The sequence below is a fragment of the Loxodonta africana genome, chromosome 25 (genome assembly GCF_030014295.1).
Source record: "Loxodonta africana isolate mLoxAfr1 chromosome 25, mLoxAfr1.hap2, whole genome shotgun sequence".
Taxonomy (NCBI): Eukaryota; Metazoa; Chordata; class Mammalia; order Proboscidea; family Elephantidae; genus Loxodonta; species Loxodonta africana.
In genome coordinates, this window is record NC_087366.1 from 2,707,878 (window position 1) to 2,734,696 (window position 26,819).

Sequence of the window (26,819 nt, forward strand, 5' to 3'; positions counted from 1 at the left end):
ATTGAGCTATAACTTAATACACAGGGTACTTGATTGTCTTTTCCTGCCACAGACCTCACACCAGTCCATTACATTGATGATAATTATGCTGATTAGACCTAATAAAGGAAGAAGTGTCAATGACCCTGGACTTATTAGTAAAACATTTGCATGCTAGAGGGTGGGAAATCATCTGAAAATAATTCAGGCACCTTCCACCTCAGTGAAATTTCTAAGAGTCTAGTGGTGTGGGTCATTTCAACATACTCCTTCTAAAGTGAAGAATAAGTTATTACATGTGGCCTCTACCACAACTAAAAAGGAGGTACAACACCTGGTGGGCCTCTTGGGATTTTGGAGACAACATGTGCCTCACATTTGGGTGTGCTGAACCCGTCTATCAAGTGACCTGAAAAGCTACTATTTTTGAGTGGGGTCCAGAACAACAGGAATTTCTGAAACAGTTGCAGGCTGCCATGCAAGCTGCCTTGCCAGTTGTGCCGTATGATCCAGCTGATTCAATGGTGCTTGAAGTGTCAGTCACAGAAACAGATGCTGTGTGGAGTCTTTAGCTGACACCTATTGGTGAATCACAATGCAGGCGTTAAGATTTGGATAAAAGTCCTATCATCCTCTGCAGAAAATTACTGTCCTTTTGAGAAACAGCTTTTGGCCTGTTACTGGACCTTAGTAGAGCATGAACGCTTAGCCATGAGCTGTCAAGTCACCATATGGTCTGAGCTGCCCATCACGAACAGGTTGAGGTCTGACCCACAGAGCCATAAAGTTGGATACGCACAGCAGCACTCCATCATTAAATGGAGGTGGTGTATATAAGATCAGGCTTGAGCAGGACACAAGTAAGTTGGCACAAGTAAGTTGCATGAGAAAGTGCCCCAGATGCCCATGGTATCAACTCCTGTCACATTACCTGCCCTCTCCCAGTCTGTACCTATGGCTTCCTGAGGAATTCCTTATGATCAATTGACTAAGGAAGAGAAAACTTGGACTTGGTTTACAGATGTTCTGTGAAATATGCAGGCACCATTCAAAAGTGGACAACGGCAGTGCTACAGCCCCTTTCTGAGGCCTCCCTGAAGAACAATGGTGAAGGGAAATCCCCCCAAAGGACAGAACACTGAGCAGTGCACGTGGTTGTTCACCTTGTGTGGAAGAAGAAATGGCCAGGTGTGCGATTGTATACTGATTCATATGCTGTTGCTAATGGTTTGGCTGGATGGTCAGGGACTTGGAAGGAACCTGATTGGAAAATTAGAGACAAGGAGATGTAGGGTAGAGGTATGTGGATAGACTTCTCTGAATGGGCTTAAGAAGTGAGGATGTTTGTGCCTCATATGAATGCTCGCCAAAGGGGGACCTCAGCAAAGGAGGATTTTAACAATCAAGAGGATAGGATCACACATTCTGTGGAAACCAGTCATTCTCTTTTCCCAGCCACTTCCATCATTGCTCAATGGGCCCATGAACAAAGTGGCCATGGTGGCAGGGATGGAGGTTATGCATGAGCTCAGAGACATGAATTTCCACACACAATGGCCGGCTTAGCTGCAGCTCTGCTGAGTGCCCAGTCTGCCAGCAGAGAAGACCAAAACTGAGTCCATGATACGGCACCATTCCTCAAGGTGATCAGCCAGCAACCTGCTGGCAAGTCGATCACACTGAATTACTTCCATCATGGAAAAGGCAGCATTTCTTTCTTACTGGAATAGACACTTATTCTGAATATGGATTTGCCTTCCGTGCACACAATGCTTCTGCAAAACTTTTATCTGTGGGCTTACAAAATGCCTTATCTACTGTCATGATAACCCACACAGCATCACTTTGGATCAAGTGACTCACATCACAGGAAATGAAGCATGGCAGTGGGCCCATGCTCAAGGAATTCACTGGTCTTCCCATGTTCCCCATCATCCTGAAGAAGCTGGCTTGATAGAACAGTGGGATGGCCACAGTTATGGCACCAGGTAGATGGCAACACCTTGCGGTGTTGGGGCAATGTTCTCCAGGAGTCTGTAAATGCTCTAAATCAAGGTCAATATATGATGCTGTTTATCCCATAGCCAGGGTCTATGGGTCCAGGAATCAAGGGGTGGAAATGGAAGTGGCACCACTCAACATTACCCCCACTGACCCACTCAAAAAATTTTTGCTTCCTTTCTCTGTGACCCTATGCTCTGTGGGTGTAGAGGTCTTCGTTCCAAACGAGAGAATGGTCGCACCGGGAGACACAGCACTGATTCCATTGAATTGGAAGTTAAGAATGCCACCCGGCCACTTTATTTTCCTTATGCCTCTGTATCAACAAGTGTGTATTGGCTGGTGTGATTGAACCTGAATACCAAGTAAAAATCAGATCGATATTACATAATAGAGGTAAAGAAGAGTATGTCTAGGATATTGGAAATCCCTGAGGATATCTCTTAGTACTACCGTGCCCGGTGATTAAAGTCAAAGGCAATCTACATCAAGCCAATTCTGGCATAACTACTAATGGCCCAGGCCCTTAGGAACAAAGGTTTGGGTCACCCCACTGGGAAAAGAACCACAGTCTTTTACAGAGGGCAAAAGGAATGTGGAATGGGTGGAGGGAGAAGGTAGTTCTTAATACCATTATGACCACATGAGTAGTTGTAGAAATGAGGACTGTAATTGTTATGAGTATGACTTCCCTGCATGTGGAAACCCTGGTGGTGTAGTGGTTAAGTGCTACGGCTGCTAACCAAAGGGTCGGCAGTTGGAATCCACCAGGTGCTTCTTGGAAACTCTATGGGGCAGTTCTACTCTGTCCTATAGGGTAGCAATGAGTCAGAATTGACTTGACTGTACTGGGTTTGGTTTTTTTTCTTTTTGTGTGTCAAATTTTTTGTTTTCTTCCCTCTAAAATATAATATGTAAATGGGTTTAGTGTGTTTTCAGTTGTACACATTAGTTGTATCATGTTAGGCGCACGTATGACTTTGTAATTATCTTATTTAGAGATCTCAAATGGTTTAAAAGATGTCTACAGGTGCCACGTTGATAAGGGGTGAACTGTGATGGCTAAGATTATGTGTCAGCTCGGCTGGGCCTTGTTTCTCAGTGGTTTGGCCATTATGTAATGATGTAGTTATTCCCCATTTTGTCATATAATGTAGTCATCTCTATAATGTGATCTGATTTGATCAGCCAATCAGATGTAAGCAGAGTTTTCTCAGGTTGTGCTCTGCATCCATTATGTATGGACATTCTGGAAAATCTCACTGGCATTTGCTTGTTCTGGATCCTGCATGAGGCACATCATCATCTGACTTCTGGTTCTTGGGACTTGGGCCAGCAGCCAGCCATGCTGCCTGCCAATCTTGAGATTTGTAGGCCTCTGCAGTCTGTGAGCCTGCAGCATACTGTCTTACCTGCCAATCTTGGATTTGTATATATATACATATATGAATACATATATATAAATATACATATTTTTTAATAAATATATATACATATTTATATACACTTCACTGGTTTTGCTTCTCTAGAGAACCCAGTCTAAGGCAGGCATCTACAAAAATCCTAAAGCTACAATATATTAATAGTGAAAGACTGAATGCTTTCCTCCAAAGATCAGAAACAGAACAAGGGTACCCAATCTCCCCACTCTAATTCAACTTTGTGCTGGAATACCTAGTCTGTGCAACAAGGCAAGAAAAAGAAATCATACATAGAGTGAGAGAATGGAAAGAAATAAAACTTTCTTTGTCAAAGTTGGTATGATTTTCTACAGAGAAAACTCTAAAGAATCTACAAAAAAAAAAAACTCTAAGAATTAATATGCCAGTTTAACAAGAATTCTAAATATAAGGTCAATATACCACAATCAATCATATTTTTGTATACTAGCTAAATATAAGGTCAATAGACAACAATCAATCATATTTTTGTATTCTAGCAATAAGTAAATGGAAAACTAAATTTGTAAATAGGTAGCATTTACAACAGCAACAAAAATATAAAATACTAACAATAAATATAATAAAGTATACGCAACAAATACTGAAGTAAGAAATTTTAAGAAGATCCAAATAAATAAAAAATATACCATCTTAATAGATTGAAAGACTCAATATTGTTATAATGTCAATTTGGCCCCAAATTGATTTTTAAATTTATCGTAATCCAAATCAAAATCTTGGCAAAATATTTAGACAATATTAATAAGCTGATTCTAAAATTCACATAGAAAGTAGAAGGAACTAGAATACCCAAAACAATTTTTCAGAAGAACAAGGTTAGAGTACTTATACTACCTAAATTTCTTAAGACTTACTAAAAACCACAGTAATTAAAACAGTATGTGATATTGGTGAAACGGTAAACACATAGAATAATGGAACAGAGTAAGGAGTCCAGAAATGGGTCCACATATATGGTCAGTTGATACCTGATAAATGAGCAAAACCAATTCAATGGAAAAAGAATAGTCTTTTAAACAAACGGTACTATAATGATCAGGCATCAAAATGAAAAATAATGAACATTATCATATTCCTCACATATACAAAAAACTAACTCAAAATTGATCACATAACTAAATTCAAAACATAAAACTATAAAACTTCTACAAGAGAACATAGTCTTAGCTTAGACACTTTTTGGATATGACACCATAAATATAACTCATGAAAGAAAAAACTGAAAATTTGGAATCAAAATTAAACATATTTTCTCTATGAATGACCCCACAAAAAGAATGAAAATGTAAGGTACAGATCAGGGGGAGGGTAGTATATGCAAAACACATATCTGACAAAGCACTACTATCCAGAATATATTACAAACTTTCAAAACTTCAATAAACAATTTAAAAAATAGTAAAAAAGTAGAAAAAATATTTGACAGGTTTCATCAAAGAAGATACATGGATGGCAAGCATGGAAAAAATGCTCAACAGCAGTAGTCATTAGGGAATGAGAGATTACAATGGCCAAAAAACAACAAAAAACAAAAACAAAGTAAAACAAAAACTTCACCATATCAAGTGTTAGCAAGGCTGGGGAGTAACTGGAACTCTCATCCATTAAGGGTGGAGAATGGTGTGAATACAAAGGGGTACTATGAAGGAAGTTTTTTGTAGTGATAAGACTGTTATTTATACAGAATATTTATTTATCCAGATGACTCATGTATTTGTCAAATCTTATAGAACCAAATTATAAAAACAATTTACTACATGTAATTAAAAGTTTCAACTTTAAGGATATTATATGCAAGTTCATTAATAATTACAATTTCATTGTTTAATAGCCCAGTATGGCTAGTGAGAAATAATGATGGATCCTGGAAACTAACTGTAGACTCCAGAAGACTGAGAAAACTAGTGCTTCCAGAAGCATCTGTCAAAATGCCATTAACGTTTAAGCTGCACAACAAGCTAAGAGAAATTTTGTACTCTGTCACCAATTTGGCTAATGTTTGCTTTTCAGTAACTATTCTGAAGAAAACCAAAGTTAATTTCTATTCATGTAGGACAAACTATTATGCATGCTCTTATTCTTCCACAAGTATATTTGAACTCTTCGGCTTATTGCCTCAACATATTTTAAAATATTAAGATTTGATTCAGTTGGAAAGCACTGTTATTCATTATGCTAATGATATACTGTTGCTATCTCAGTCTGAAGATCAAGCTAAGGTTTCATAATTAGATAGACATCATGAAAAACAAAGAAAAAAAGTTGATATTGATTCAATCCCAAATCATGTATACTGCATGTGTTTCAGAGTACAACTGTGCTCCACAGGATTTTCCATCTTTTGGAAATAGATTGCCAAGCCCTTCTTCCAAAGCACCTTTGGGTGATTCAAACCACAAACCTTTCAGGTAGTAGCCTAAAGGCAACCAACATACATATTGCAAAAATGAAAAGCTAAAATTGCCTTGGTAGTTTTTCTTGCCTTGTTGCATGCTGAGAGAAAAAGAAGATAATAATCTCGTAGGTAGAATTACTTATGCCCATGTAGATGAAACTAGTTGCTTGCAGAAATTATCCATTGTCTGAAGCTGACAGTACAGATTGGGTTCTGGGACATTATAAGAGCATTCAGTCTGAAGTCATCTATGTGGTACATTTTAATGATTCTAATAAGACCTTATTTGTATGAGAGAATTGTATGAGACTTCCTACTGGGAGTAACTTGTGGGAGCTGTGGACTCCTGAATGCACCCAGAAGCATTTGTTCAACAACAGAGCCTCAGACCACTGTGTTAACAATAACTTGGATGACTATGTGTTGGATACCACAGACATAAAATATTTTTGGCATGCCTGATTTTTCATACGATCATGTACCCCAAGTCTTCTGAATTGTGATTGGCAAATCACTGCCCGTGGATCAAATCCATTTTATAATGTTTCTGTGAAACACAGCCACATTCATTCATTTTCATATTGTCTCTGGCTACTCTCACGCTACAAGAACACAGTGAAGTAGCCACAGTAGAAACCATATAACCCACTGTGATGGTTAAGATTGTGTGTCAACTTGGCAGGGCCATGATTCTCAGTGTTTTGGCAGTCGTATAATGTGCTCACTTCCCTGTTGAAATTTGATATGTGATCACCCCCAAGATGGGATCTGCTGTGAGTAGCCAATCAGTTGAAACACAGTTTCCTTGGGTGTGTGGCCTATATCAAATATATGACCTGCCAAACTTGGGATTCATCGATCTTTGCAGCCTATAAGCAAGAGCCCTGCTCTCTGCTCTGCCAATCTTGGGTTTGCCAGCCCCCGAGACTACATGAATCAGGAGAAGCCTCTATCCTGACCCACAGACTTGGGACATTCCAGACTGTACTATCATCTGAGCTGTTTCCTCTCTCTTTATATATATTTATACTCTTTACTGGTTTTGCTTTTCTAGATAACTCAGCCTAAGACAAGCACAAAGCCAAACATATTTATTATGACTTCTTACAAAAATTTAGTTACTACCTGACTTTTGTTCTGTACCATTTTTCGTGGATAGAGGAAAATAATCAAGGTCAAGAAAACTAGTAAAACTAAATCCAATGTCAGTATAGGGTGTCATGGTGGGCTTACATATCAACCATTGATAGCCTCAATATCCACCATGGGCACCTATGGGAAGATCTTTGGCATACACAAACTAATGTATTTCAGGGTAATTTTTTTTTTTTTACCACCCGTATGTAAACCCTGGTGACATACTGGTTAAGAGCTAACCAAAAGGCCGGCAGTTTGAATTCACCAGGCATTCCTTAGAAACTCTATGGGGCGATGCTACTCTTCCTATACGGTCTCTATGAGTCGGAATTCACAGCAACGGATTTGGTTTTCTTTTTACCACGCATATGACATTATTCCGGGTAAGTGTACTTTTTTGGATCCAAAACATATTCTTAAATTGTATTCAGTCAATAAGAAGTTAATGGTATACTATATTTGGTAGATAATTGAACATTGTCTAAAATGTACCAAAAGAATCCTGGGCAAAATTGGCACAGGCAAAGAGTTCAAGGACAAGTCAAATTTGACTTTAATGAAGACCTACATACTGAGGAAAATTAGTTACTGATCTATATTAGGTGCTTAGAAGGGATATTATTTTCAGAGTTAGGAAAACAATGGTAGGCAACTTGGACACAAAACACAAATTTAGAAGAACGGGTAAAATTAACTGAACAGACAGGACAACAGCATGATAGAAAACATAGATGGGCAAGAGTATTCATGCAACAGATCAAAGTGGAGAGAGTTCAAAAACAATGGTCTTGATTTTGGCAACAGAATCACAAGAAATGAAATTATGAAAGGCTTATGGTTCCCCTCATCTATGGAGTTTTATAAATGAAAACGTAATTTGCCTAGGTGCTGTCTAACTTCCAAGGCCCTGACATAAACAAAACCCAGATTAACCCAGTAGTACAGTTTATTAGAGCCAGAAATTGTTACAATTGACTAAGATTTTACCAATGGAGGGAAGATGAACATTACTTAAGATAAAGCCCATTGGAATCCCGTATCATGGCAACCTTTTGGAGCAACGGTGTGGGGGAAGATTAAGTGGAAAAGGGCACAAGGTTACTCTCTTCTGAGATTAAAACTGTCTCTTAATTGAGAGGATTTGTGGTCATAAGAGTGTACGTATTTTTCAAAACTCATTGCTTACACAGTAAATACGTGTGAATTTTATTTTGTGGAATTTATACCTCAATAAAGTTGATTTTAAAAATGAGCTCTTGGAAATTCAAAAGTAATTGCTTAAAATTTTTAATGTGATTAAGTTACTGGAAGACAAAAACCAACGCAATCTCTCTGAATAGAAAATGCAGTGTAAAAAAAAAATGAGAAAATATTTAAGTTTCAAAGAGTATCAAGCAAAATAATATAAATTTCAGGCAGAAATATAAGAAAAAAATAAGAAATTAGAACAAACAAAAGTAGCAGTGAAGAAATTCAAAGGTCATCAAATGAAAGTTAATTCCAAATTTTAAGCAAGATTAATAATATTAATCAAATCACCAAAGATTAAAAGAACATTTCTGAAGCTTAAGGAAATAATAATCATGTTATATATACATTTATATATATATAAGAAACATAATTCATAATAGTTATGAAATTTTCATAAGCAAAAATGCATAATAGAAAAGAACTAACAGACATGTCATGGATTGAATTGTGACCCCGAAAATGTCCGTCAAGTTGGCTAGGCAATAATTTTGTGGTTGTCCTCCATTCTGTGATCCGATGTAATTATCCTGTGTATTGTAAATCCTAGCCTCTATGTCTGTGGCTACGATTCCATCTGAGAATGACTTGTCCATTATGTTAATGAGGTAGGATATAATCTACAGAATTAGGCTTTATCTTGAGTCAATCTCTTCTGAGATATTAAAGAGAGAAACAAGGAGAGGACAGGGATCCAGTACCACCAAGAAAGAAGAACCAGGCGTGGAGCAAGTCCTTTGGACCAGGATCCTTGGGCTGAGAAGCTCCTAGAACAGGGAAGGATTGATGACTTTCCGTAGAGCCGACAGAGAAAGAAAGCCTTCCTCGGGAGTTGGTGCCCTAAATTCAGACTTGTAGCCTCCTAAACTGTGAGAGAATAAATTTCTGCTTGTTAAAGCCATCCACTTGCAGTATTTCTGTTATAGCAGCAATAGATAACTAACACACTTAAATAAAAATTTAAATATATAGCATTCATCAATAGGAAGGCTCAATATCATAAAGATACCTGCTTTCCATAAATTGATCTGGAGTTCTAAGATAATTCCATATAATCTACATAAAGTTTTAGAAAGAATTTACTAAGCTGAATTAAAATGTGTATATCAGAGCAAAGCCACAAGAAAAATAAGAAAATAATGAAGAAAAAATATTAGGGTAAAAGGTTTTCCACAGGTGTCCAGCCTTATTTAAATTTACTGTAATTAAAGCAATATAGTAACACTGGAAGACTGGCTAAAAATGTACTTGTGTCAGAGACCAGAGAACTCAGATTAATAGCCAACATGTAATTTATAATAAATTACAGATTACTGAGGAAATGTTGAGTTTTTTGTATTTTTTAAGAGATTTGGTTATTGCCATATATAAAAATCAACCCAAAGTGGATTTAATATATAAACAGGAAATGTGAAATATTGAAACTTTAAAACCCAAAATGGATTGAATATATAAACAGGAGAGGTGAAATATTAAAACTTTTAAAAACAAAATATAGCATAATTTATGTCTTTGATGTAGAGAAGTGTTTCTTAAGACACAAGAAGCATTAATCCTGAAAGAAAGAATAACATTGAATGTAGTAAAAGAAGAGAAGAAATTGTTTGCAGTTCTTACAATTCTTATAAGTGAAAGAAAATTAATATTCTGAATAGACAGTTCCAACAAATCAATACCAAAATTCCCTAAAATGATAAATTAAGAAAAACATCAACGCAATTCATAAAGTAATTGCCAATAAACTTGAGTATATGCTCAACTCAATTAATAAAAGAAATGCATATTAAGAGTAATGCTATAGCATTTTACAACCACTTAATTAATAAATATTGAAATGTAACCTCAATCATTAACAAAGATGTAGAGCAACAAGGAACTGTTGTTATAAATGTATATTGGTACAACCACTATGGAAAACTGTTAGGAATCACCTTAGTGGAACATACACAATGTCCAAAAAAATCCATTCCTAGCTATACACACAGACATATAGCAGAAATATTTGCTGAATTACTGCTTGAATACATGAATGATATTTTGGCTTGAATTTTGAAATCCTTTCGAGTAAACCAATTTAGTGACTTCAATGTAATATTAAATGTGACTTATTTTTACCAACAAGTAATATATTCAAAATTATTTTACTGTATTCCTGAGTAATATCAATGAACACGCTCATTTATTTTGCTCAATATTTATCAAGAGACTTGTATATACACTCTTACAAGCTTGGATAAAAAATTAAATAGTTACCATTGGCAAAATGAGAAGTTGGTACTTGCATTTTGCTATGGTTAATATATACCAATCTTATAAAATTTTCTGAGATCTTACTTACTGACACGGATGCATTTGGGAGGAGGGGACCAGCCACGCTCTGTACACGTAATGGTGCTATGTCCATTTGGAAGACTGTAGCCACGATTGCACTGAACATCTACAGAACGACCCTCTAAACGATATCTTCCTGAATAACGAGAATATCCATTCTCCACATCATACAAATGGCATCTTTCTAAGGACCATAAAAATAACAAATGAAAAATATGAGTTTGGTCCAAATACTGAACTGAACCAAAAATTATCTTTGCAATGTTTAAATTAGAATGTGTAATAATCTAAAAAATGATGTATAAACTAAGGGACAAAGAGTCAAGCTATTACCAAATGGTTGCTGAAAAAGAAAAATCAATAGTCCATGCTATTTGTCTGAAATTTTTATAATTAAAATATGTACAAATGTAGCTTAGAGATATTTTAGAAAGTTCCTATCTTTATTTCTCATTTGTTTTTCAGGAATAAATCTATTTTGGTCTTTTCACTAGCACCATTCTTCCTAATGCACCGTTTTTTATCATACAAGAAGCAATCACTTCAGTGCTTTCTCTCTACTCACCGAAAGATTCATAAATATATAATTCTTAAAGGTTTACTTACTGAGGCATGGGACACTTGGTGACCATCCTTCTCTTCTGCATGTTATGTAACCCCCAGAGCGTTCTTCAGGAGTCACAAAACCACTATTACAGTAGTAGTAGTAATATTTTCCTAGCTCTACTGGAAAGTATGGTCTATAATAATCTTGATGATGTAGATATCCATTTTTTATTTCTGGAAAATCACAAGGCTTCACTTGGAATAAAAAAATACAAAACAGTATAAGTCATCTTTTACCTTAATAAACTATCAAATTAGATTTAAATTTTTCATTGGTAAAGTATGTTCCCTTATTACCATAATTACACTCATTCATTACATTAGGAATTCTAGAACAAGACAAGTTAAAAAAGTCAGATCACTGAAGTACTACTGGAGGAGGTCTTTACTAATGAGGATGAAATTGCATTATAGGATGTATAAATTTATACACAGACTCTGCAAGAAGAAAACTGCAGACCCATTTCACGCAGGCCCCTTGAGTACACATCTCACTAGCCTTGGTTGAGCATCCTGGTTGAAGGACTCTTCTTTCTTGCTAATTTATCCCTCACCTTGTTTACTCTTTCCTTTCTTTTTCTGTTCCCAGCAGAAATCAGAGCCCTACCTTCTCTTCCTAAATCTACTCAGAGGGAATAAGAAAAATTAGACAAGGGATATTTCTTAATATCCAAATAGTTAATACTATGGTAAAGATTTGATTGTTTAGTTCTAATTTTAATTCAAGAATGTGGTGCTTCTTTAATGTCTATAAAATAATTATTTTTAAATAGGGTACAATTCAATTGCATTTTATTGAGTTATTCTTATATTTAGAGTGATTTTGAATTATATGATTAAGTGCTATTCTATTTATTAAAAGTTTAAACCTCATATCTTTCAGAAATTTTGGCATTTTTTTTTTATACTTTAGATGAAGGTTTATAGAAGAAACTAGTTTCTCATTAAACAGTTAGTATACATATTGTTTTGTAACGTTGCCTATCAATGCCACATGTCAACACTCTCACTTCTAGACCTTGGGTTCCCTATTACCAGCTTTCCTGGTCCCTCCTGCCTTCTAGTCCTTTCCCCTGGGCTGGTGTGCCCCTTTAGACTTGTTTTGTTTTATGGGACAATCTAATCTTTGGTTGAAGGGTGAACCTCAGGAGTGATTTCATTACTGGGCTAAAAGGATGTCCAGGGGCCATATTCTTGGGGTTTCTCCAGTCTCTGTCAGGCCAGTAAGTCTGGTACTTTTTTGTGAGTTAGAATCTTGTTCTACATTTTTCTTCAGCTCTGTCCAGGTCCCCCTATTGTGGTCACTGTCAGAGCAGTCGGTGGTGGTAGCTGAACATCCAGTTGTACTGGACTCAGCCTGGTGGAGGCTGTGGTAGTTGTGGTGTATTAGTCCTTTCAACTTATCTTTCCTTCATGTCTTTAGTTTTCTTCATTATCCCTTGCACACGACGGGGTGAGACCAATGGAGTATCTTAAAGGGCCACTCACAAGCTTTTAAGACCCCAGATGATACTCACCAAAGTAGAATAGAGAACATTTTCTTTATATGCTGTGTTATGTCAATTGAGCTAGATGTTCCCTGAGACCCTGGTCCTCACAGCCCTCAGTCCAGCAATTTGGTCCCTCAGGGAGTTTGCATATGTCTATGGAGGTTCCATGCCCTTGCCTTCTACGAGTTGTGCTGGCTTCTCCAGTATTGTGCACTGACTTACCCTTCACCAAAGTTACCACTTATCCATTGTCTATTTAGTGTTTTTCCATCCCCAATCCCAATCCTGCCCTCTCTTGTAACCATCAAAAATTGTTTCGTTTTGCTTATAAACCTTTTCATGAGTTTTTATATTAGTGGTTTCATATAATATTTGTCCTTTTGTGATTGACTTATTTCACTCAGCATAAGGTCCTCCAGATTCATCCATGTTGTGAGATGCTTCACTGATTCATCATTGTTCTTTATCGTTGCATAATACCCCATTGTGTGTGTGTACCACAGCTTGTTTATCCATTCATCTGTTGATGAGCATCTAGGTTGTTTCCACCTTTTTGCTATTGTGAATAATGCTACAGTGACCATGGATGTGCGTACATCTATTCGTGACATAGCTCTTATTTTCTCTAGGATATATTCTCAGGAGTAGAATTGCTGAATCATATTTCTTTATGGTATTACTATTTCTAGCTTTCTAAGAAAGCACCATGTCATTTTCCAAAATGGTTGTACCAATTTGCATTCTCACCAGCAGTGCATGAGTTCCCATGTCCCCGAAGCCTGTCCAACATTTGTTATTTTCTGTTTTTATTTATCTGTGCCAGTAATGCCAGGGTGAGGTGGTATCTCATTGTGGTTTTAATTTGCATTTCTCTAATGGCTAGTGATCACCAGCATTTCCTCATGTGTCTGGTAGCTGCCTGAATGTCTTCTTTGGTGAAGTTTCTGTTCATTTCCTTTCCCCATTTTTAATTGGATTATTTGTCTTTTTCTAGTGGGGATGTTCGATTTTCCTGTAGATTTTGGTGATTAGACCTTTGTTAGATATGCCATAGCCAAAAATTTTTTCCTAGTCTATACATTCTCCTTTTTTTTTTTTAAATTAATTTTTATTAAGCTTCAAGTGAACATTTACCATTCCAATCAGTCTGTCACATGTAGGTTTACATACATCTTACTCCCTTCTCCCACTTGCTCTCCGCCTATTGAGTCAGCCCTTTCAGTCTCTCGTTTCGTGCCAATTTTGCCATCTTCCCTCTCTCTCTATCTTCCCATCCCCCCTCCAGTCAAGAGTTGCCTACACACTCTCCAGTGTCCACCTGATTTAATTAGCTCACTCTTCATCAGCATCTCTCTCCCCGCCACTGACCAGTCCTTTTCATGCCTGATGAGTTGTCTTCGGGGATGGTTCCTGTCCTGTGTCATCAGACGTTCTGGGGAGCATTGTCTCTGGGATTCCTCTAGTCACAGTCATACCATTAGGTATGGTGTTTTTATGAGAATTTGGGGTCTGTATCCCATTGGTCTCCTGCTCCCTCCGGAGTTGTCTGTTGTGTTCCCTGACAGGGCAGACATCGATTGTGGCCGGGCACCAACTAGTTCTTCAGGTCTCAGGATAATGTAGGTCTCTGGTTCATGTGGCCCTTTCTATCTCTTGGGTTCTTAGTTGTCGTGTGACCTTGGTGTTCTTCTTTTGCCTTTGCTCCAGGTGGGTTGAGACCAATTGATGTATCTTAGATGGCCGCTTGTTGGCATTTAGGACCCCAGGAGCCACAATTCAAAGTGGGATGCAGAATGTTTTCATAATAGAATTATTTTGCCCATTGACTTAGAAGTCCACGCAAACCAAGTTCCCCAGACCCCAGCCCCTGCTCCGCTGACCTTTGAAGCTTTCATTTTATCCCGGAAACCTCTTTGCTTTTAGTCCAGTCCAATTAGGCTGACCTTCCTTGTATTGAGTGTTGTCTTTCCCTTCACCCAAAGCAGTTCTTATCTACTGATTGATCAATAAAAAGCCCTTTCCCTCCCTCCCCTCTTTGTAACCACAAAAGTATGTGTTCTTCTCCGTTTTTTCTATTTCTCAAGATCTTATAATAGTGGTCTTATACAATATTTGTCCTTTTGCCTCTGACTAATTCTGCTCAGCATAATGTCTTCCAGGTTCCTCCATGTTATGAAATGTTTCACAGATTCGTCACTGTTCTTTATTGATGTGTAGTATTCCATTGTGTGAATATACCACAATTTATTTACCCATTCATCCGTTGACGGACACCTTGGTTGCTTCCAGCTTTTTGCTATTGTAAACAAAGCTGCAATAAACATGGGTGTGCATATATCTGTTTGTGTGAAGGCTCTTGTATCTCTAGGGTATATTCCGAGGAGTGGGATTTCTGGATTGTATGGTAGTTCTATTTCTAACTGTTTAAGATAATGCCAGATGGGTTTCCAAAGTGGTTGTACCATTTTACAATCCCACCAGCAGTGTATGAGAGTTCCAATCTCTCCACAGCCTCTCCAACATTTATTATTTTGTGTTTTTTGGATTAATGCCAGTCTAGTGGGTGTGAGATGAAATCTCATCATAGTTTTAATTTGCATTTCTCTAATGGCTAATGATCGAGAGCATTTTCTCATGTATCTGTTGGCTGGCTGAATATCTTCTTTAGTGAAATGTGTGTTCATATCCTTTGCCCACTTCTTAATTGGGTTGTTTGTCTTTTTGTGGTTGAGTTTTGACATAATCATGTAGATTTTAGAGATCAGGCGCTGGTCGGAGATGTCATAGCTGAATATTCTTTCCCAGTCCGTAGGTGGTCTTTTTACTCTTTTGGTGAAGTCTTTAGATGAGCATAGGTGTTTGATTTTTAGGAGCTCCCAGTTATCTGGTTTCTCTTCATTATTTTTGGTAATGTTTTGTATTCTGTTTATGCCCTGTATTAGGGCTCCTAGGGTTGTCCCTATTTTTTCTTCCATGATCTTTATCGTATTAGTCTTTATGTTTAGGTCTTTGATCCACTTGGAGTTAGTTTTTGTGCATGGTGTGAGGTATGGGTCCTGTTTCATTCTTTTACAAATGGATATCCAGTTATGCCAGCACCATTTGTTAAAAAGACCATCATTTCCCCAATTGACTGACACTGGTCCTTTGTCAAATATCAGCTGCTCATACGTGGATGGATTTATATCTGGGTTCTCAATTCTGTTCCATTGGTCTATGTGCCTGTTGTTGTACCTGTACCAAGCTGTTTTGACTACTGTAGCTGTATAATAGGTTCTGAAATGAGGTAGAATGAGGCCTCCCACTTTCTTCTTCTTTTTCAGTAATGCTTTGCTTATCCGGGGCTTCTTTCCCTTCCATATGAAATTAGTGATTTGTTTCTCTATCCCCTTAAAATATGACATTGGTATTTGGATTGGAAGTGCGTTATATGTATAAATGGCTTTTGGTAGAATAGACATTTTTACTATGTTAAGGCTTCCTATCCATGAGCAGGGTATGTTTTTCCACTTAAGTATGTCCTTTTGAATTTCTTGTAGCAGAGTTTTATAGTTTTCTTTGTATAGGTCTTTTACATCCTTGGTAAGATTTATTCCTAAGTATTGTATCTTCTTGGGGGCTACTCTGAATGGTATTGATTTGGTTATTTCCTCTTCGGTGTTCTTTTTGTTGATGTAGAGGAATCCAAGTGATTTTTGTATGTTTATTTTATAACCTGAGACTCTTCCAAACTCTTCTATTAGTTTCAGTAGTTTTCTGGAGGATTCCTTAGGGTTTTCCATGTATACGATCATGTCATCTGCAAATAGTGATAGCTTTACTTCCTCCTTGCCAATCTGGATACCCTTTATTTCTTTGTCTAGCCTAATTGCCCTGGCTAGGACTTCAAGTACGATGTTGAATAAGAGCAGTGATAAAGGGCATCCTTGACTGGTTCCCGTTCTCAAGGGAAATGCTTTCAGGTTCTCTCCATTTAGAGTGATATTGGCTGTTGGCTTTGCATAGATGCCCTTTATTATGTTGAGGAATTTTCCTTCAATTCCTATTTTGGTAAGAGTTTTTATCATAAATGGGTGTTGAACTTTGTCAAATGCCTTTTCTGCATCAATTGATAAGATCATGTGGTTTTTATCTTTTGTTTTATTTATGTGATGGATTACATTAATGGTTTTTCTGATATTAAACCAGCCTTGCATACCTGGTATAAATCCCACTTGATCATGGTGAATTATTTTTTTGATGTGTTGTTGGATTCTATTGGCTAGAATTTTGTTGAGGATTTTTGCATCTATGTTCATGAGGGATATAGGTGTAAAATTTTCTTTTTTTGTAATGTCTTTACCTGGTTTTGGTATCAGGGAGATGGTAGCTTCATAGAATGAGTTGGGTAGTATTCCGTCTTTTTCTATGCTTTGAAATACCTTCAGTAGTAATGGTGTTAAGTCTTCTCTGAAGGTTTGGTAGAACTCTGCAGTGAAGCCGTCTGGGCCAGGACTTTTTTTGTTGGGAGTTTTTTGATTACCGTTTCAATCTCTTTTTTTGTTATGGGTCTATTTAGTTGTTCTACTTCTGAATGTGTTAGTTTAGGTAGGTAGTATTGTTCCAAGAATTTATCCATTTCTTCTAGGTTTTCAAATTTGTTAGAGTACAATTTTACATAGTAATCTGAAATGATTCTTTTAATTTCATTTGGCTCTCTTGTGATGTGGTCCTTCTCTTTTCTTATTCAGGTTATTTGTTTCCTTTCCTGTTTTTCTTTAGTCAGTCTAGCCAACGGTTTATCAATTTTGTTAATTTTTTCAAAGAACCAGCTTTCGGCTTTGTTAATTCTTTCAATTGTTTTTCTGTTCTCTAATTCATTTAGTTCAGCTCTAATTTTTATTATTTGTTTTCTTCTGGTGCCTGATGGGTTCTTTTGTTGCTCACTTTCTATTTGTTCAAGTTGTAGGGACAGTCCTCTGATTTTGGCTCTTTCTTCTTTTTGTATGTGTGCATTTATCGATATAAATTGGCCTCTGAGCACTGCTTTTGCTGTGTCCCAGAGGTTTTGATAGGAAGTATTTTCATTTTCGTTGCTTTCTAAGAATTTCCTTATTCCCTCCTTGATGTCTTCTATAACCCAGTCTTTTTTCAGGAGGGTATTGTTCATTTTCCAAGTATTTGATTTCTTTTCCCTAGTTTTTCTGTTATTGATTTCTAGCTTCATTGCCTTGTGGTCTGAGAAGATGCTTTGTAATATTCGATGTTTTGGATTCTGCAAAGGTTTGTTTTATGACCTAATATGTGGTCTATTCTAGAGAATGTTCCATGTGCACTAGAAAAAAAAGTATATTTTGCAGCAGTTTGGTGGAGAGTTCTGTATAAGTCAACGAGGTCAAGTTGGTTGATTGTTGTAAGTAGGTCTTCCGTGTCTCTATTGAGCTTCTTACTGGATGTCCTGTCCTTCTCCGAAAGTGGTGTGTTGAAGTCTCCTACTATAAATGTGGAGGTGTCTATCTCACTTTTCAATTCTGTTAAAATTTGATTTATGTATCTTGCAGCCCTGTCATTGGGTGCGTAAATATTTAATATGGTTATGTCTTCCTGATCAATTGTCCCTTTTATCATTATATAGTGTCCTTCTTTATCCTTTGTGGTGGATTTAAGTCTAAAGTCTATTTTGTCAGAAATTAATATTGCTACTCCTCTTCTTTTTTGCTTATTATTTGCTTGATATATTTTTTTCCATCCTTTGAGTTTTAGTTTGTGTCTCTAAGTCTAAGGTGTGTCTCTTGTAGGCAGCACATAGATGGATCGTGTTTCTTTATCCAGTCCATGACTCTCTGTCTCTTTATTGGTGTATTTAGTCCATTCACAGTCAGCGTAATTATAGATAAATAAGTGTTTAGTGTTGTCATTTTGATGCCTTTTTATGTGTGTTGTTGGCCATTTCAGTTTTCCACTTGCTTTTTTGTGCTGAGACGTTTTTCTTAGTAGATTGTGAAATCCTCATTTTCATAATGTTTAACTTTATGTTTGTTCAGTCGTTACGTTTTTCTTCCCTTTTTTCTTGAGTTATGGAATTGATATTCCTTTTTGTGGTTACCTTATTATCTACCCCTATTTTTCTAAGTAAAAACCTAACTTGTATCTTTCTGTATCGCCTTGTATCACTCTCCATCTGTATCACATCTCCCTCTTTTTGATTATTGTGATCGTTTACCTATCAATTTCCATGATTTCCTGTTATGTGTATTATTTTGTTTATTTATTTATTTTTTAGAATTAATCTTAATTTGTTTGTTTTTGTGCTTTCCCTATTTGAGTTGCATTGATATCAGGACGTTCTGTTTCGTGACCTTGCATTGTGCTGGTACCTGATATTATTGGTCATCAGGCCAAACAATCTCCTTTAGCATTTCTTGCAGTCTTGGTTTGGTTTTTGCAAATTCTCTAAACTTGTGTTTATCTGTAAATATCTTAATTTCTCCTTCATATTTCAGAGAGAGTTTTGCTGGATATATGATCCTTGGTTGGCAGTTTTTCTCCTTCAGTGCTCTGTATACATCGTCCCATTCCCTTCTTGCCTGCATGGTTTCTGCTGAGTAGTCTGAACTTTTTCTTATTGATTCTCCCTTGAAGGAAACTTTTCTTTTCTCCCTGGCTGCTTTTAAAATTTTCTGTTTGTCTTTGGTTTTGGTGAGTTTGATGATAATATGTCTTGGTGTTTTTCTTTTTGGATCAATCTTAAATGGGGTTCGATGAGCATCTTGGATAGATATCCTTTCATCTTTCATGCTGTCAGGGAAGTTTTCTGTCAGGAGTTCTTCAACTATTTTCTCTGTGTTTTCTGTCTCCCCTCCCTGTTCTGGGACTCCAATCACTCGCAAGTTATCCTTCTTGATAGAGTCCCACATGATTCTTAGGGTTTCTTCATTTTTTTTAATTCTTTTATCTGATTTTTTTTCAGCTTTGTTGGTGTTGATTCCCTGGTCCTCCAGAAGTCCCAGTCTACATTCTAATTGCTCGAGTCTGCTCCTCTGACTTTCTATTGCGTTGTCTAATTTTGTAATTTTATTGTTAATCTTTTGGATTTCTACATGTTGTCTCTCTATGGATTCTTGCAACTTATTAATTTTTCCACTGTGTTCTTGAATAATCTTTTTGAGTTCTTCAACAGTTTTATCAGTGTGTTCCTTGGCCTTTTCTGCATTTATCCTAATTTCATTTGTGATCTCTTTAAGCATTCTGTAAATTAGTTTTGTATATTCTGTATCTGATAATTCCAGGATTGTATCTTCATTTGGGAAAGATTTTGATTCTTTTGTTTGGGGGGTTGGAGAACCTTTCATGGTCTGTTTCTTTATGTGGTTTGATATGGACTCCTGTCTCCGAGCCATCACTGGGAAACTAGATTTTCCAGGTAATCAGCTAAAAAAAATGCAGTCAGATCCCTATCTGAATTCTCCCTCTGGCTCAGGGTATTCGGATGTTAATGGAGCCGCCTGGGGAGGGTGGGGGAGGGATCAGAGAGCTAGGAGTGTAGCACCACAGAATATAGAGCTGATCACCGCATTCACGCTCCACCCCCGTCCGCCAAAATCCCGGCGGGACGGCTCCCCGGCTGGGAAGCTACTCTCCCCGCTCTGAGACCAGTCACTTCCTCCTGGGGACTTCTCCCTCCGGTGCACCACACCTCTCGCGCGGACTGGGTGGGCATCTCCCGCACGAACGGGTGGGCCCGCTCCCGAGGTCTATTCATGGGAAAATAATTGGACCCCACACTCACGTTCCGCCCACGTGCGCTCAAATCCCAGAGGATCGGCTCCCCGGCTGGGACGCTGCTTTCCCTGCTCCGAGACCAGTCACTTCCTCCCGGGGACTTCTCCCTCCAGTGGTGTGCAGCACCGCTCACGCAGACTGGGTGGGCGTCTCCCACACGACCTGGTGGGCCTGCCCCCTGGGTCAATTCAGGGGAATATAACTGATCCCCGCACTCACACCCCACCCACTTTCGCCAAAATCCCACCGCACGCGCGAACTGGGTTCGCGTCCCCCGCATGAACGTGTGGGCTCCGCCCCGGGGTTGCTTTAGGGAAATATAGCTGATCCCCCCGCTCGCGCCCCGCCAGCTTCCCGCCAAACTCCCGGCGCGACAGCTCCCCGGCTGGGACGCTGCTGTCCCCACTCCAAGATCAGTCACTGCCTCCCGGGTGCTTTTCCCTCCGGCTGCGCCGCTACGCCGCCCGCGCCAACCAGCTAGACTCCCTCCCAGGACGGGTTCGGGGTGGAAGGGCTGGGCCCCTTGTTTGTGCCGTCTGCCCCCCTGGGCTCTGCCCCAGATGGGGCTCCGAAGGTCACCTGCCTGGTACACTGGCTCCTAGTTCTGAAAACGGTCGCTGTCTCCCGTATTTGTTCGTTTTCCATCTCTAAGTCTGTGTTTGTTGTTCAGAGTTCGTAGATTGTTATGTATGTGATCAATTCACTTGTTTTTCCGAGTCTTTGTTGCAAGAGGGATCCGCGGTAGCATCCACCTAGTCCGCCATCTTGGCCCCGCCTCCCCTACTTTCTCCTTTTACTCTTCTGGTGAAATCTTTTGATGAGCATAAGTGTTTAATTTTTAGAAGATCCCACATATGTAGCTTATCTTCTGGAGTTAGTTCATTGTTAGTTATGGTTTGTATCTTGTTAATGCCGTGTATTAGTGCCTCTAGCATTGAGTCTATCTTTTTTCTTTTATGATCTTTAATGTTTTGGGTTTTATATTTAGGTCTTTGATCCATTTTAAATTAGTTTTTGTGTATGGTGTAAAGTATGGGTCCTGTTTCATTTTTTTGCAGATGAACATCCAGTTTTTCATCACTGTTTGTTTAAAAAAGTGAATTTCCCCCCTTTGCTGTACTTTGGGCCCTTGTTGAAGATGAGGAGGCCATAGCTGGGTGGATTCACATCTGGGTTCTCAATTCTGTTCAGTTGGTAATGTATCTGTCTTTGTACCAGTACCAGGCGGTTTCAAATACCATAGTTGTACAGTAGGCTCTGAGGTCAGGTAGTGGGGGTCCTTCTACTTTATTCTTCTTCTTAAATTGTGCTCTACTTACCCGGGCCTTTTTCCTTTCTATATAAAATTAATGATTAGATTTTCTGTTTCTTTAAAGAATATTGTTGGTATTTGCATTGGGATTGCATTGTATTTGTAGATTGCTTTTGTAGAATTGTCATTTTCACAATGTTGAGTCCACCTATCCATGACTATGGTATGTTTTTCCATTTATGTAGATCTCTTTTGGTTTCTTATGGTAGTGTTTGTAGTATTCTTTGTATAGGTCTTTTACATCCTTGGTTAGATTTATTCCTGAGTATTTTAATTTTTGATGGGTTATTATAAATTTTTTTTATTATTATAAATGGTATTGTTTTCCTGATTTCCTTTTCGTTTTTCTCTTTATTGGTGTATAGGAATCCAACTGATTTTTGTGTTTATCTTGTATCCTGCTCCTCTGCTGAATCTTTTTATTAATTCCCATAGTTTTCTAGTGAAGTCTTTTGGGTTTTCTATGTATAGTATTATATTATCTGCAAATAGGAACAGTTTTATTTCTTCATTACCAATTTGGATGCTCTTATTTCTTTTTCTATTCTTTTCTTATTGCTCTAGCCAAGACTTCCAGCACAATGTTAAATAGCAGTAGTGATAAAGGGCGTTCTTGTCTCGTTCCTATTCTTGAGGGGAATGTTTTCAGCCTCTCTCCATTTAGAATGGTGTTGACCATTGGTTTTGTATACATGACCTTTATTATGTTGAGGAATTTTCATTCTATACCTATTTTATTGAAAGTTTTTATCAGGCTTTTCTGCATTGATTGAGATGATTGTGTAATTCTTTTATTTTATTTCTGTGGTGGACTATGTTAATTGATTTTGTAGTGTTGAACCATCTTTGCATACCTGGTATGAATCCCATTTGGTCATGGTATATATATATATTTTTGATATGATGCTGAAATCTACTGGCTAGAATTTCATTGAAATTTTTGCATCTATATTCATGAAAGATATTGGTCTGTAATTTTTTTGTTTTTATTTTTTGGTGGTGCCTTTGCCTGGTTTTGGTATCAGGGTTATGCTGGCTTCACAGAATGAATTCAGAAGTATCTCTTCCTTTTCTAGGTTCTGAAATAGTTTGAGTAGTACTGGTGTAAGCTCTTATCTGAATGTTTGGTAGAACTCTGCAAGAGAGACCACCAGAGGTGGGTTCCTAGCCAAATGGTGCTGCAGGAGTGAAGGGGAATGGAGTAGAGTGGAGTGCAGCTGGCACACGGTGCCATGTGTTCGGGAGAAGGGTAAGGAAGGGAGGTAGAAAGAGGTAAGAAACCATGAAAAAAAGAGAGACAGAAAGAAAAATGCCTCCAGGGAGCCCCCAGCTGAGCGGTGCTACAGAGCCTGTCAAGAAGGAGCAGAGATGGCACACAACGCAAGGTGTTCAGGAGAAGAGTAAGAAAGTAAGGTAGACGGAGCCAAGAAATTGAGAAGAGAGAGAAAGAAAGAAAGAGAGAGAGAGAGAAAGAAAGAAGGAAGGGAGGGAGAGAGAAAGAGAGGAAGGAAAGAAGGAAGGAAGGGAGGGAGGAAGGGAGGAAGGGAGGAAGGGAGGAAGGGAGGAAGGGAGGAAGGGAGGAAGGGAGGAAGGAAGGAAGGAAGGAAGGAAGGAAGGAAGGAAGGAAGGAAGGAAGGAAGGAAGGAAGGAAGGAAGGAAGGAAGAAAAGATGCCCTGAGAGAGCCCACTGGTGTGGTGGCGTGGACCAGGGAAGTGGTTCCCAGCTGCACGGCACAGCATAGCCAGTCTAGTAGGAGCAGAGATGGCACGTGTCGCCAGGTGTTCAGGAGAAAGAAAAGTAAAGAGAGATGAGAAACAGATAAATGAAGAAAAAGAAAAAAATGACCCCAGGGATTTCACTGGTGTAGTGGCGCAGACCGGGGAAGTGGCTCCCAAGCCATGCGGTATAGCCAGTCTAGTAGTACAGCCAGTCTAGAAGGGGCAGAGATGGCACACAGTGCCGGGTATTTGGGAGACAGGAAAAGAAAGTAAGTAGAGAGAGAGAGATGAGAAACTGAAAAACAAAGAAAAATAAGAAGGAAAAAAGAAAAAAAAATGGCCCCAGGGATCCCCCCAGTGTGGTGATACAGACCAGGGAAGCAGCTCCTCAGCTGAGCAGTGCTTCACAGCCTGTCAAGAAGAAGCAAAGGTGGCATATGGAGCCAGGTGTTTGTTGAGAGAAAGGAAGGGAAGGAGGTGAGAGAAAGGGAAGAAACCAAAAGAACCCCCAAAAAGCAACAACAAAGAAATGGCACTGAAGGGGCCGGTTCATGTGGGTGGGGTGAATCCAAGCTGCATGGAGCCAGCACCTCCCTGGCCTGGCAACTGTAGCCATCCAAAAAGTGTCAGAGGCCAGGCAGGGGGAAGAAGGGTGGGAGATGGAAAAACGTGTAACTCTGGTCACCAGGTGCTCTGTCTCCTGCTGGGAGTTCCATCAAGCTGCTTTCCCATGCTCCCTGTCCACCAATCTCCATCAGGAGTCAAAGATGGTGAATCCATGCTTCGTTAGCTGATAGGGGTTCTCCACTTCATATCTCTGTTCCGTTTCTGTTCTCTGTCATTTTCTCATTCCATTTGGTGCTTTGTTGAGTTCTTTATCTCTTCATTTAATGGTTAGTGTTCCAGGATTGATGTTTGTCTCTGTTTTATTTAGTTTTTTGGGTCTTTGCTGTGGAAGGACTGCCTGGTGTTTCTCTCTACAGCACCAAGCTGGCTCCAGCTCAATTCTGCCATTTTTATACGATATTATAAAGACAACTTAGTACTTTTAATACCAGGCTAGAAATAATTTCTTCCATGAAATGATTCTCCTGTTTTAAGAAACTTTAGGAAATATTTTTTAAAAGCATGTACACACAATGCTCAGCTATTCTTAATCATCTTCATCCGTGCTGACTGGAGTTCAATGACCTGGTCTTTTTCACATTTGGTTAAAGAATTTTCTGAAGAAGTTTCTACAGGTGTGTTATATGGATAAAATCTTGGAAGGCGTGCATATGCTAAATGTCTTTTTTTAACCAGAATTGTGTAGATGATACTTTCTCTAGGTATTAAATCTGAGCTTATAGTCCATTTCCCTTAGAATTATTACAATTTTCCCTATGTTTCTCATGTTGCAGATTAAAATGATAATATTAGTCTCATTTCTTACTAGATATATTCAAGGTTTTCTTTTCTGCACCACTTTTTAATGATTTGAAATTTTTTCCTAAAACACCTGGCTTTCGCACTTTTTATCATGATATATCAAGGCTTGCCAATTCTGTCTTGAACAACCTTGAGTCTTTTGATTTGAAGAATCTGAGTCTTAATTACTCAATGAAATTGCCCATTAAATTGTAGAGCTGAGATTTAAACCCTTTTTTGGTCAGACCGCAGAACAAGTGTGGTTATCCATCTCATTATGGTGCTTCATAGGATATGAACAAATACAATAGTCCACCGGGGTTTCTATTCAAAAGGTACAAAAAGGATGCATAATCAAAAGTGGTATCATTATTATCACAGGCCTGAGCTGCTACCTAATTCTCTCTCATTTGGGCACATTTGAGTCTGTTTTTATCCTTTACAGGGTGTTTCCGTGAAGTAAATATAATACTCCATATACAGTCTGACAAGCATTGAGACTGACAGGGCTAAAAGCAGACTCTTTCCACTTCTTACATGTCTACCAGTGCAGGTTGTGATCTCATTAGCATTTCCATTACGGTGCTGTTACATCACAGCGCTGACTCAAGCTGATCTTAAAATTAATTAAAATACTAATTTTTATACCTGTTGCTAATAAGTCTGTATAAGTGTAGTTGATTCCTTTCACATAAGTCCAGGATCTTATAGTTATTTGTCACTGCTAAAATTCATCTTATTAGATTCAACCTAGCACACAGCATTCTTTTTGAATGGCTAATCTATTATAATTCAGATTCACTGTCATCTTCCCTGTGTCATTCCACTTGTGAATTTGTATTGCATTTCTGCTAAACTGTTAAGACTATTTAATGACACAAATGGACCAAGTATGAGAATGGAGCGCTGCATCTGATCTTCGAGTAATACTGTTTAAGGAAAAATCAAAATATCTAATAAATTAGTCAATTTTTCCATGTTGTTCACAAGAATTCCAGAAGGTCCCTGGCTGAAGTCCAGATATAATTTGGCCTCAGTTGATCCATATGCAGTTGGGCTGGGCTAGGCTATCATTTTCATAAATAAACCATAAAAATTACTCAATTTTTTCTTATAATACTTATGCTTATTTGAATCTGTTTCATAGTTATAACAGTTTCCTGTTTGAGGGACTTAGACTTTTGATAATTTGTTTCTGAATTATGTCTGTATTAACACTAAGTTAATTGGCTTATCATTTGTATCATTACTTCTGTTTTCATGGAATATCCACTGTAAGTGTAGTCTGCCTTTCCAATGTACTGTAAGATAGAGACAAAGAAATATAATAGCAGAGGCCTAAAAAACTTGGAAAAGGTCAAAGGAAGCATCCTCAGAAATAAAATACTTTGTTGAGCGGTGGTTTGCTATATGTAATGACTTATTAAAAAAAAAAAAGTTCCATCTCTTCAACACTCTTTCCTCCCAATGGCGGAGTCTAATTTCTCTCTACTTAAGTGTGGGCGGGACTTAGTGATTCACTTCCAAAAATGATATGGCTGAAGTGACAATGTGTCATAAAAGGCAATGAGATTTTCTTCTCTTTCAAATCACTAGCTCTGAGAAAATTTAGCTGCCATTCAAACGATTTATGGGGAGTCTCATGTGGCAAGAAAATGATTCCTCCTCCAAAAAGCCATGTTGAGTGAGCCATCTTGGAACCAGAGACTCCGGCCCAGTCAAGCCTTCAGATGATTGCAGCCCTGGTCAACATATTGCAATCAAAAAAATACAGTCTGGCTCAGAACAACTCGGCTAAGCCACTCTCAAATTCCTGACCCATAGAAATTGTAAGATAGTAAAGGTTTTTTTTTTTTTTTTTAAGTCAATATGTTTTGGAGAAATTTGTTGCAGAGCAATAGGTAACTAATATACTAGGTGTCAGGGGGTACTATTATTCCTTAATGCTTTAATTCAGATATTGGGAGAAT

At 38.2% G+C, this 26,819-nt stretch overlaps 1 protein-coding gene across 2 annotated transcripts in view; it reads right to left on the minus strand.

Moving 5' to 3' along the window:
- CFH (complement factor H) overlaps nucleotides 1-26,819 on the minus strand; it is a 107,041-nt gene that overhangs the window by 35,374 nt on the left and 44,848 nt on the right. The window contains exons 8-10 of one of the 2 annotated variants that reach the window (XM_064276484.1): nucleotides 11,161-11,355; nucleotides 10,562-10,738; nucleotides 8,521-9,090 (exon numbers count right to left, since the gene is read on the minus strand). In XM_064276484.1, the coding sequence (XP_064132554.1) occupies nucleotides 9,086-9,090; nucleotides 10,562-10,738; nucleotides 11,161-11,355 (377 nt within the window). In that variant the 3' untranslated portion in view covers nucleotides 8,521-9,085. Of the gene's footprint in view, nucleotides 1-8,520; nucleotides 9,091-10,561; nucleotides 10,739-11,160; nucleotides 11,356-26,819 lie in introns of those variants that run through there. The other variant, XM_003410825.4, reaches the window with a different exon arrangement.